Genomic DNA, 13,575 nt, shown 5'->3' on the forward strand with positions numbered 1-13,575 from the left:
ATTAAACTACACAACGAATTTTGATGCAGTTTTTGTTCATAGGTAGACCGTAGAATGATTCAAGAGGAAGATTTTAGTATATATGTATAATTTATTAGGTTGCATACAAAGCCTCGGGCGGAAGGCTAGTTACTATATATTATAGGCTTCGTATTTAACACGCTTAACCACATGAAATTATTGTATTATTATCTATCCTTGATGACAAAGTTTGAATTAAATCTGTAAAGGTCTAATCTAAATAAAGGTTTCATATAGATGAAACTAAAAAAAGCGTGTTCAGAATATAATATGTTTGTTTGTATGTCCTTTATGCAATCGTAAACTTCGCCTTTAATCATGTGATTATCTTCAGCAAAGTGTTCATCATGCATGAGCCCACGACCAATATTTGACGTACTACAGACGAAGCCGAGGTCAACAGCTAGTATAAAATAAACGAAAGTCGAGTTGGTAGATTGGATTATAATTTTTTGGTTATGTTGATTGGTGGATAATAACTGATAAAATTTTTAAAAGCCAAAGTACCTATTTCAAAAAAATTATGCTCTAACGAGATAAATCCATGAAATTATTATATTGTTACCAATCCTTGATAATACAAAGTTTGAATTCACACAAATAAGCATCGTTCTGCCCAAATAAATTAAGTAAAAGTATTTTTATTTCTGTTATCTGTGATTTTTATACCTATATGTGATAGCTTACTAATACATAAAGACATTAATATTAAAGTATCTCGCAAATTCAGAGCTAATTCCCTAAATACTGAATTTATTGGCCATTCCAGTTAGACTATGTCGCATGGTAGCAGTGAAAAAGCATGCTATAAAAAGTGATTTTCAGTAATGTAAAACAAAATTCTGAGTAGGTAATAGTACCTACGAACGCATTAGAATCTTATAAGAATTAAACTAAAATTTTCAGCTCAATTGTGTACCTATTAAACTAACTAATAATATATTTTGTATAATAGGTACCTACTTTCTTGCAATAGTCTAAGTTTTGATGAGTTTGACAAAATGCTTAAACTACTTCTACTCACGATATACACCTCCATCATTTAAAATCATGTAAAAAAAAGTTTGAATTAATTTTGTTTTCATCCATCGTATTGAATTGTTAAATTAATGTGCATATAATGTTAAATAAAAATTAATTGTTTATATATCATTTGTTGTTTTATTAACCTTACCCTACTTACCTTATTTCTTAAGTAATTAAGATATTCTACAAAAAATAAAATTATGACAAATATTGGTTAAAAATTTACTTAGAAACTTTTGTAATGTATTGCAAGCAATGCACAAATATTATTTGTCAATACACACAGCGCCATCTAGTTTTAAAGTTGGAAAATTTTCGACTGAAAAGAATAAGCTGGAAATAATATTATTCATAGTGAAGTTAATAATTTTAATCTATAAATCTAATCCTGTATAATAGTTGAATGCATAATCTCGGGAATTACTGGACCGAATTCAGAAAATTATTAGCCTATTGAATTTAATATGATTCTTCACAGTTTATTTTTACAATATTACCTATTTAATATTTATATTTTTTTAATATCAATTATTAGGTTATCGAATAAACCGTTGCTGGAATACCGTTCATTTTGGTCTATTACATCATAAACTTTCGCATTTATAATATTAGTAGGATAGGATATTGGAGTAGTTGTAGAACTTATTGCCTTTATTAGGCAATAAGTTCATTTCATAGATTATGGATTTATTGGTTTAATTTACATTTATGTCGCAAGTAAATCGAAACAATATGTAAAATATGTTTTGAACTAATATTTGAGCTATAATTATTCAATACAAATAAGATTTTTGGTATGATTGAATTGTTATTTTTTATATTTTTAATAAGTTAGCTGTAGATTAGGTATATTTAGTTTTCACGCCATCTAGTGTAGAATAGAAGAAGTAATAAAAGTCAATGTTATTAATAAGATATTGTGTCTATTCAACACTAGATGGCGTGGAAACTAAATGTAGATTAGGTATATTTAGTTTTTGCGCCATCTAGTGTGGAATAGAAGAGGTAATAAAAGTCAATGTTATTAATAAGATATTGTGTCTATTCAACACTAGATGGCGCGGAAACTAAATGTAGATTAGGTATATTTAGTTTTTGCGCCATCTAGTGTGGAATAGAAGAGGTAATAAAAGTCAATGTTATTAATAAGATATTGTGTCTATTCAACACTAGATGGCGCGGAAACTAAATGTAGATTAGGTATATTTAGTTTTTGCGCCATCTAGTGTGGAATAGAAGAGGTAATAAAAGTCAATGTTATGAATAAGATATTGTGTCTATTCAACACTAGATGGCGCGGAAACTAAATATAGATTAGGTATATTTAATTTTAGCGCCATCTAGTGTGGAATAGAAGAAGTAATAAAAATTCAATGTTATATTTTATATGTGTGTTCTATATTATTAATTTAATTTGGTAAATACATTTATTGATTTTAGATTATTTCAATTAATGAAAATTAATTAAAAGTTGATAAAAATACAAAGAATTATCTTTGCGCTAACTTCACACTATTGAACGATGAGTCAGACATGACGTCATGTTTACATCTGATTATTTAAAAAGGAAAAAAAAAAGATTCCTTTTTATACATAGCAACACTAAATACCAAAAGTCAAATTTCTGTCACAGTGGTGACTATAAACTTTATTGTAACGCAACAAGGACTAAAATCCTTGAAGAATTCGAGACGGAAGTTAAGCAAAATATAGGATTGCCAACAATTTGTGTGACGTCACTCGAATGGAGCCTCTAGTCTTCTAAAATTACATGAGCGCATAAGAAAAATGTAATACGGCGTTTACGGTCCATTTTCCATCAATTTTACAAACGAAAGTGCCTGGAGAAGTGTGTGACTCGTGTTCTATTAATCTAGTTTTACGATCGACCAGTGAAGAGAAAAATAATTATTTTGTTGAATCAGTTTCTTTGGTTACCAGGATTATTTGATTTATATTGTGAGTATCACGAAATATCATCGCTAACAATATTCTATATCGATTATAATTCACAAATGTGATAAAAAAATAGTGTGAAGCAATTGCGTTGAACACGAACGAAAAGTTTGCGATGTCGCTATAAATAAAACAAGGTATATTTTTGGAGTGTGTTTCGTGATTTTGCCAAAGAGAGGCCGGGTGAGTCGTGTGAAAGTGATTTTACATATTTTGAAGCTTATGACAAACAATAATTGCCTGAACTTTGTGGGATTATCTTTTCCGACCGTGGTGTCAAATTTCAGTCGCCACCAACTGCGTTCAAATTTGTCGTATACGAAAGTAAATATAAAAATTGGTGGACGATTCCTAATTGCTATGGTATCTCACGTCCAAAATTCCCATGACCTTGACATAACACGTTTAAATAATGGACTGAATGTCTGTTTTTGATGCCATACCCACAAGGTCGAAGTTATAAAATTTGAGCTGAAGGCTGTAGCACAATCAACATTTTGAATACAGTCAATAGGACATAGTAAATACGTTTTTAACTTAAGAAAAATAATTTTTATTACAAAAACTCGAGTAAAGTCATAACTTCCAATATATCTAATATCACTCATTATAAAGCATTAAAATGGCCTTCAAATTCAAATTCAAATTTCATTTATTTACAAGAATGTAGTTACAAAAAAGGTGTTCTTATAGTTATTCCACGAAAATCTAAATATAACAATTCTGTTCTTGTTCTATATAAAATACAGGTATTTGTGTCATACAGTTGTTTGATATTTACAACATTCAAAGGGGTTCACTTTAAATTTGTCTCAATTTATTTAAATATATTTCAAAATATATGTTGAAGGTTTACCTAACCCTTTCCACCCGAGCTGAATCAATCGTGCATCTGACTTTGAAAAAATCCTGAGCACACACCAACAGGTTTTCCGCGACGCAACCGACGTCGATCGAACGTGCATGTTATGTACTTCAACGTAAAAAAGATTACCATGACCTCGTGACCGGCCAGTTGACCACAGCTTCGTTCAAAGATGGCTGCGTTTTTCGGTGGGAAGCGCGCCTCGCGTAAGTATTTTTTACTATTTGTTTTTGTACGGTAAATAGGCATTATTTTTGGCTTTTTCCATAGACAAAGATCCTATCTAATAAAATAAAATAGAGAGTTTTACCAACAAATAAAACTTACCTATTATTTTTTCTTCAATATCCGGAATCCATCTTGAGTCAAGCACCCCCTCTTTGTGCCTTGAGTCAGCGTTTCCCCTACCTCTCCGCTGGTGGCGCCCTCTATCGTACGGTTTTGGTACTACTTACAAGGCGCCTGAGCACCGGGTGAAGTCTCGTCATTATGGCACTCATGATGCACCAGGTAGACATTACCTGGATTCCGGATATTGAAGAAAAAATAATAGGTAAGTTTTATTTGTTGGTAAAACTCTCTATTATTTGTTTCGTATCAATATCCGGAATCCATCTTGAGTGATTTGTTTGTTATCACCTGGTGCGCAAGCTATGTCTTATGCACATAGCTTGTAATAGACGCTATAATGTGTATGTAATAAAAATAATAAACATTGAATGTTTAATAAACTATTTATTCTTACTAATCAACATACAATGTGAATATTCAATCTTTAATTTTATGTACTTAATATCATTAATTCTAAACAGGATCAAAGTAATTAGACAATGATACCGATTCATTACAATTAGACCTATTATATTCAATCAATTCTTTTTGGTAATAATTCTGGAAAGTATGTATTGCCTTCCAATTACCTGTTTCAAGAATTTTGTCTATTGAAAAATTTTCTACCCAATTTAAAGAGGCTACAGCAGATCTTACAGATCCTGGAGAAGCCTCTATACCAGCCTCTTCAAAAGGGATTTTATCCAGCCGCCAATAACAGTTCTAGATGCAGGCTTAGATTCACCTCTAGCTGTGATAAAAAGATGATTAATGTTATTTCGACGCTGTACTGTTATTTTCAATAACTGTCTTATCCAAAAAATTAAGTTTAAGTTCTTAATAGGGTGTTCTCTAAGCCTCCACCCAGACTGCCTACGATTAATACTATCAGTCTTAGAACCAAAAGCTGGCCAGAATACAATTGAATTATTTTCATCCACAAAACTGTCGCTGTCAATACGAAGTAAAGTAAGGTCATGAACTCTACGACCAGAGGCTAATAATAATAAAGTAGATGTAAGTCTAGAAACCTGATAAATATTATTTTCATCTATACTATGTGAAGAAATATAATCTAGCAACTTTTTTGGATTCCAAATAGGCGGTTTTACAGGTTTATTTCGAGCAACAGATATAGCTTTGAGCATGTGCTTTATGAAAAAATTTGATGACATGTCAATATTAGTAGAAACACTAGTAAATGTTGAAATAACTGATTTGTGTACTAATATAGTTCTATATGCAAGTCCAACATCGCAATGTAAATGTGCCAGGTATCGCGCCACCTGATCGGCACTCGGACATTTAAAATTAATAAAATTTGACTCACACCATTTCTTCCATCTAACCCATGCTGATTTGTAAGTGTTCAATGTTGAGCTTCGCCAACTGGACATTAAAAGTTCTTGTTCCTGATTCGTCCAACCTGCTAATATTTCTTGCCACCCGACATCAACCAGGCTTCCAATTGCAGGTCTTGTACTTGTGGTGGGTGCATACCCGTTGTCGTGTCGATTAACACCTGTGCTAGATCTGGAATGAGATAAGGATGATCCAGCGCTCTCCGCTGTACATCTGCCCGCCAAAACGCTTTGTGCCATTTGGGGGCAATCAGAATGTACCTCCCCGAAGCCTCGTTCAGGTGATGTAGGACTGTCGGGATGAGATTTGGCGGGGGAAACAACCACCCTAGACTGTAATTCCACTGGTGACAAAAGGCGTTGTGATGCTGCGCCATGGGGTCTTGCAAGTCCACTGTCACATAGTTTGGGATCACATGAGCTGAGGTTGAGGCAAAGAGATCTATTACTGGAGTTCCCCACCTTCGAAATATCTTCATCGTGGCCGGTGGTAGCAGATGCCATTCGGGACAAGGTTTCTGACGAGACAGAGCGTCCACTTCGGCGTTGTACCTGCCCGGAAAGTATTGCGCTTGGAGATGAATGTTGAGCCCGTCCAAAATCGCCAGAAGCTGTCGAGTTAAATTTAGAAGCTTTTTTGATTTTGTCCCACCTTCCTTGTTTATGTATGCCACGACTGTTCGATTGTCCGTTTGCAGAAGAATATGAGCATCTGCTAACTGGCTCTGTTCCTGCAAAATCGCTGCATATACCGCGAACATCTCCTTTTGATTGGCGTGCCACGCTAATTGGCGCACTGTCCAGTGACCGAATATGTTTTTGCCTCCTAGACAAGCCCCCCAACCGATATCCGAGGCATCCGTCGTTAAAAGATGAGTTATTGCAGGTAGATGAATTGGCGAGCTCGTCCCGATTGCGTCCTTCCACCATACCAGGTCCTCTATCACTCTTTTCGGGATTTGAACCTTGCGATAGGGATGGTTCATTGGCAGCTGTCGACTGTAACATTGCAGTGAACGACAGTGAAGTCGTCCCCTTGGAACGACGAATGCGGCGAAGTTGAGTCTCCCCATTAAGGATTGATATTGCTTTAGGGACCAACTGCCTGTTTCGATCTGTTTTTGAAGTGCTTTGCGTAGCGTTAGGCACTTCGGCACCGACAGGGACTTTGCGTTGAGCGTTGTATCCCAGGTAATGCCGAGAAACTCGAGGCATTGGGTCGGTACCAACACAGATTTTTCGAAATTTATGTTCAAGCCCAATAGCGACATGATTTTGATTGTTTGAGCTATGTCGTCTGCCAGTTGATGCATGGACTGACTCGCTAGAAGATAATCGTCCAAATAGACTACGCACCTGATGCCTTTGCTCCTGAGAAACTCTGCCACCCAATTGGTCAACGTGGCAAACGTTCTTGGTGCCGAGGAGAGACCGAAGGGCAGGCACGTCATCTGCAGCAATTGGTGCCGACTTGGATCTTGGTGATAATTGAGTCTTAAGAACCTGCGATGGCGTTGACAGATAGGCACGTGAAAGTAAGCCTGGCTCAAATCCAGTTTCACCATCCAATCGGAATCCTGCAAAAAGGCTGGCACGCGAAAATGGCTGAATAATTGAAATGGCTTTGTTTTGATGAAGAAATTTAACCGCTTCAAATTGAAAATTGGACGGTGGCTTCCGTCGGGTTTCGGTATCAAAAAGAAAGTCGAAAGGTAACTTGGAGTTATCTCTGCTAGTTCTAATATTCCCGATTTCAACATGTCTTTTATTTGTAAGGTCATGTCTGGAGACGTCTGTGTTCGATATTTTTCCATTATAAGCGAATTTGGAAATATCAGCGGCGGTTTTTGGATAAAGGGAATACATACTCCACTTAGTAGTTTGCAAATTTGTTTTGGTGCACCGAAATTGCTCCAGACACATTGAAATTGTTTGAGACAGCCGCCGTAAAATAATTGATAGTCATTCGCGATTTTTATTTTTAAACGAAGGCCGCGATCCTTTTTCTTTTTGTTTATAACTACCTGATTTGTTTCTATTTGCGTATTTTTGTTGCCTAGATGTGCGTTTACCCTTTTTAGAAGATGACGAGTTGTGTCGAAAAAAATGTTCATTCGATTGTGAGCTTGTTGACGGCTTAGATTGATTGTGCTGATTACGAATGAAATTATCCTTTATGTGAGGCCCTGATCGAGGTAATGCTATTAATTTCTCGGCCCCCCCAATTTTTTGGAGATAGTTTTGCACTGACTCGTCATTAAATAACGTTGACGCACTTGGAGGTATTTTAAATAAAACGTCGCGGTGAAATTCCTCCGGAATTTGTTTAAGCAACGACTCGCGGCGTAAAGTAATACAGTCTGCCCGTCTTCCACAAACTATTTGTAATAAATCGTCAGTAACTTTATTGTATGCCGATTCTTTAGAAAATAACGATTCTATCTTATTAAACAATGAGTTTGGCGTTAACGACTCTTTTTCTTGACTAGCCCAATCTACTAATGATTGCAACGTTTTTTGTAATTCATCTTTTTGGCATAGTATAGCATTAGTTAAGGCTGCAAATGACCGCTCGATTAAATAAGAACGAGGGTCCTCCCGAAGCATACCCGATTCATACCGTTTTAAAGAATCGTTAACACTCAATTCCACAAAACCGGGTGTTGTCAAATACTTCTTTTGTACATCAACAAAACGAATAGCGTACCAATCATCGCGGTTAAATCGTTGTAAATTGTGCAATTTGTTTAGATAAATTTCACTCGATTGCGAATAAATCGGATCTTTGACGGTAGTTTTTAATTCGGATAAATTCAATTGAGATGTAGACGCGCCTTCCGTACTTAGGGTAGGTGGGCGTAAATTTAAATCGCTATTCGAATGAAACACATTTTCAACGTTCTGATTTACAGTAGGAAGACCGTTGGCAAACGCGGCATTTTTGGTAATTAAATCCGTTAAATATGCAACTTGGTACGATAGCATGTTTAAGTGTTCAAAACTCACGGTTTGTTCTTCTTTACCCGCCTTTTTAAACCTTTTTCGGTGCACACGTTTATCCTGCAAATCACTGTCACTGCTCGAAGAGACGCTTTCACAATCCGAAGTCGGTGGAGAAGACTGGCGACGCTTCCCAGAACCCGATTCTTTATTAACCGGTTCCTCATTGTGCTCGTAGTCCTGATTCTCCATAATTATCAAAAACGGAGAGGTTGCACTTTACACTTGATAGTTTTAAATTTTAATTTTAAACGTTTAAACAAAAAAAACTAATTAAATTAAAACGTAAAGTACACTTCTAGCTGACTTGTGCACGGCACAAAGAACGACGCTATAATGACGAGACTTCACCCGGTGCTCAGGCGCCTTGTAAGTAGTACCAAAACCGTACGATAGAGGGCGCCACCAGCGGAGAGGTAGGGGAAACGCTGACTCAAGGCACAAAGAGGGGGTGCTTGACTCAAGATGGATTCCGGATATTGATACGAAACAAATAATGGCTGTACGATAAAAGCATGCAGTAGTAAGCAATGGCTAGGGCCGAAACTTAAATATGCACATTCGTGTGCCTTCGGTTGTTGGCCGGAGGTATAGATTGAAAGTGTGTGGTTCCGTTATTTGGTTTGTTTCCTCCAATTTAAGTTGTTTTATGTTTTTTTTCTACTTTAATTTTTGTTTTTAGGCATCTCCTTGAACGAAGACCAGATTTCGAATGTTTTGGAGACTTTAGGCGATGGAAATGACTCAGAAATAGAAGAAATTACTGATTTGGATTGCGAAGGTCCCCAATTCGATCCCTCTTTCTTCGAAAGGATGTATGATGGCTGTGACGAAGATGATGATGAGGCTGACAAAGAGGGGATCCCTGACTCAACTATTGAAATGGAACCCAGGAGCAATTCAAGGCCCGTCTTTAGCGTCAGGCCATCTGCAAAGGTAACTAGGACTTCCACAAATAAAAAAAGACCCACGTCTGCTAGTCTTCGTGAAGAATCTCGACCAGGACCTTCTTCTCCATCGGGCCCACCTTCTGTCGCTAGATCCAGGTCTTCCGGACCCAAATCAACACGATCCACCAATGCTGTAGCTGCACAACCTGGACCTAGTTCCTCAAGCTCATCCAGGCGCAAGTCATCTTCCAGATTGGTATATATACAACTAAGGCAATCTAGAAATGTGGCTGTAGACGATGTTTCAGCTCAAGAAAGTAGTCCAGCTAGACTAGCTAGATCCGAGCCTCAGTCTTCTCGCCCTGACACTTGGAAAGCGGTGTCTTTCCAAGACAAGCCACATGATTATGAGGACACTCCTGTTAGGCCAGTTCGAGATCCCATGGATTACTACATGGAATACTTTGACGATCAGTTCTTTGAGCATGTCAGTGTATGCACCAATAACTACATCCTTCGAAAGACTGGAAGAGAGCTGAAAACGACTGAGATAATGAAATTGATCGGGGTTCATGTAATCATGGGCTGTATTCCATATCCACGACTTTCAATGTACTGGCGATCAGGTTTCTCTCAAAGTTCTGATACATTTCTGCGATCTCGCCTTGGTGAATTCTTGGCGGGCGTACAAAATTGACTGTCAAGCCAACAATCTGCTTCGAAAAAATACCATGGACCTGCTGGATTTCCGTCTGGAAATAGGAGATGTTCTGATAAGGACACCTGACAAGAGACGTCGCGAATCTGGTGATGATGATATCCTAGAGGTTGTCGCACCTAAAAAGCACCGCAAGGCTATGAAACCAACAACCACATTGCGCTATGATGGTTACGACCATCTACCAATGTCAGATGACTTGAAATCGCCAAGATTCTGTTAAAATGAGACTTGCAAACATACATTTTTACATTGCATCAAATGCAACACATATCTTTCCATCGCACGCAACCAAAACTGCTTCAAAGATTATCATACTAAGCAGACCTAAGTATTTTGATAGTGATTTTCCTAAAATGTTCCTAATTAGACATAAGTTGATGAAAACTGTAGTAACTGATTAGGCTGATTAAAAAAATTAAGACTTATATTACTAAATAAATGTTGGTTCTTGATAATTGATGTTGATTTTTGCTAATAAATGTTGATTCTATGATAAAACTGATTTATAATTCCTTCAAGTTTTCGAACATGCACGATCATGCATATAGCAACTTATTCCTGAAATGCACGATCGTGCATGTCATTTTCCGGGAAACTGTGCTTTTCCGATTTTTTTCCTTATTTTTCTTAGAGCTTATTAGGTATCATAAATTGGCTCCATGTGTTTTTTTTACGAAATTCGAAACTTTTTTCGGCCGGGTGGAAAGGGCTAAAACTATATTCAGAGTGGTAAATAAAGAACTCATTTTTTCTGATTAGAATCAAATACATTTTATATTACCTATATTATGTTTATTTTTGTTCAGATATTGAATTCCAATAACACAATTGCCAATAAAAGTCTTATCTAAAACGATTCATCATTCATAATATATAAAGCTCCATACCAACAGACGCTCAAACATTAATATTAGTATTTTGATATTATTTATGATCGTAGTGTAAATATTTGCATAAATTAACTAAAAAACTGTTTTGTAAACTAAGATTTCAATGTTATATATATTTCTATGGATACAAATTCCAGTACATAATAGTTTATGTTATATAAATATAATATATATGTAACTAGTTTGTTATCGAATAAATCGGAAATATTAATGAAAAAGTAGTAAATAGTTTCACTTATAACAAAACTACACTTATAACTCAATATATTATATAGTTTAAAAATGAACTGAAAAAAATGCTTTAATAAGAAAAACTTAAATCTATCCGTTTGCAAGTACTCAAAATTAAGTCTAAAGTGTGTATTAAAAATTACTGTCTCCGTATTTTAAATTGTTCGTTTTGATAATACTTTCAAAACATGTACAACCATTATCATTTAATAATACATGAAAGAAGGCTTTCAGTACGTCACTTTGTCTAAAACCTAATAAATTATACATATACTAAAATGTTCCACTTAAATCACTGTCTATAAAAAAACCGCATCAAAATCCATTGCCTAGTTTTCAAAATTTAAGCATACATAGGGACAGAGAAAGTGACTTTATTTTATACTAGCTGTGCCCCGCGGTTTTACCCGGCTGGCTCCGCTCCTATTGGTCTTAGCGTGGTGATATATAGCCTATATAGCCTTCCTCGATGAATGGGCTATCTAACAACGAAAGAATTTTTCAAATCGGACCAGTAGTTTCTGAGATTAGCGCATTCAAACAAACAAACACTTCAGCTTTATAATATTAGTATAATAGGTATGCTCTAGTTATGTAGTGATACTATAGTGTTATACCTCTAGAAACACATCTTGTTATGACACTAAGTGTCTGCCTTAATTCATATAACCTTAGTGTTTAGGTTTTAACCAATTAGAAAGAACTAATTTGACCCATTTTTTGTTGTTTTCTATGGCTTCTTAAGACAATGTGCAAAAACGAAGTATTAGTTGACTACAACTCAAGTTTAAAATAAATTTAAAATGTTTGCTATTGCCTGTATTATAAGACAGTATTTTCAGTTGAAGAAAATATTGATAATTTGTTTGTGTGTATGTCTCTCAAACAGGAAACCTGCATAACCAATTTTGATCATTTCTAATTTAAAGATACATGTTCTGCATATTTTATGCAGTTTTTAGGACAGGACAGTTTTCTGGAATGATTATTACATAATATAAAATATGTACATTGATATTATTTTAAATGGGCAACTACAGAATTTCTTCTCTGAAGAAACTGCTTTCCGAACCTGTGGTATATATATTTTTCTGTTAAAACATAATCAAGGATATAATTTATTTAATTAACTATATTAACTATATAGTTATAAAACAAACTAAGTTAACATACGCATATTGATTCTAAAATTATTCACATTTTTGTAAATTCCCGGTCTGTTTAAGTGATTTTACAATAAACATAAATAATAAATAAATAATATATACGCCTGGAATTACCAAGGATAGAATAAGACCAGCCTATATTTTATTACTAAAAGTATACTACAGCTACAGTCGTTTCTGAGTTGATAAATAATTTAAACAAACAAAAACTTTCCTCCTCCTTTATTACTTTGAATACTGCGTTTATCTATATTAATATTATAAAGCTGAAGAGTTTGTTTGTTTGTTTGTTTGTTTGAACGCACTAATCTCGGGAACTACTGGTCCGATTTGAAAAATTCTTTCGGTGTTAGATAGCCCATTTATCGAGGAAGGTTATAGGCTATATTTCATCACGCTACGGGCAACAGGGGTGGAGCCACGGGGGTGAAACCGCGCGGAGCAGCTAGTATTTTTATAAAATCTTTTCATTGAAATATAATCTGCATATATTAAATTTACATGTTTGTTATCAATATCCACTGAAACAGCAAGACTGATATAGAATTCTTCAAGTTATATGTGTAATAAAGCAGAAAAGTATTTGCTGGGGCAAGTGTTTTTATAACAATTAGAAAATAAGTAAATATATAGTAAACTAGTGGTCCGCCCCGGCTTCGCCCGTGGTACATATTTCGCAATAAAAGGTAGCCTATGTCCTTTCTCGGGTATCAAAATATCTCCATATCAAATTTCATGCGAATTGGTTCAGTAGTTTAGGCGTGATTGAGTAACAGACAGACAGACAGACAGACAGAGTTACTTTCGCATTTATAATATAGTATGGATATATAATTAGTTAAAAGAGATGGCGTTGCCAAAATATTAAAGTTTTCAAAGACTAAGTTATTATATAATTTTATTATTACCGGCCACTGCATGGAAGCCATAACTTTGTAAGATGTACATTAGATAATACTGCAGTAACTTGTATATATACCATTTGTATGGATATACTAGGTATGCCCCACGGTTTTACCCGTATTGCTCCGCTCCTATTGGTTGTAGCGTGATGATATACAGGTTATATTCTGCCTCAATAAATGGGCTATCCAATACTGAAAAAACTTTGCAAAACC

General features: G+C 35.4%; 2 protein-coding genes across 2 annotated transcripts in view; one reads left to right on the forward strand and one right to left on the reverse strand.

Moving 5' to 3' along the window:
- The first annotated feature begins 2,695 nt into the window (after window positions 1-2,695).
- The window catches only part of Usp2 (Ubiquitin specific protease 2), a 36,912-nt gene continuing 26,032 nt past the window's right edge, over window positions 2,696-13,575 (forward strand). Inside the window, exon 1 of the mRNA XM_090118469.1 lies at window positions 2,696-3,006. The gene's annotated coding sequence lies outside the window, so the exon portion shown is untranslated. The remainder of the gene's footprint in view (window positions 3,007-13,575) is intronic.
- On the reverse strand, window positions 5,628-8,751 carry LOC149895812 (uncharacterized). Its single transcript, XM_090118463.1, has 2 exons — window positions 8,566-8,751; window positions 5,628-7,136 (listed from the first exon to the last, which is right to left on the reverse strand). Exons 1-2 carry the CDS (start codon window positions 8,749-8,751, stop codon window positions 5,628-5,630), a joined length of 1,695 nt encoding a protein of 564 aa, XP_089974589.1.

This window comes from Colias eurytheme, chromosome 30 (genome assembly GCF_061535395.1).
Source record: "Colias eurytheme isolate Ceu_HAF_F1 chromosome 30, ilColEury1 Martin Lab GWU primary, whole genome shotgun sequence".
Taxonomy (NCBI): domain Eukaryota; kingdom Metazoa; phylum Arthropoda; class Insecta; order Lepidoptera; family Pieridae; genus Colias; species Colias eurytheme.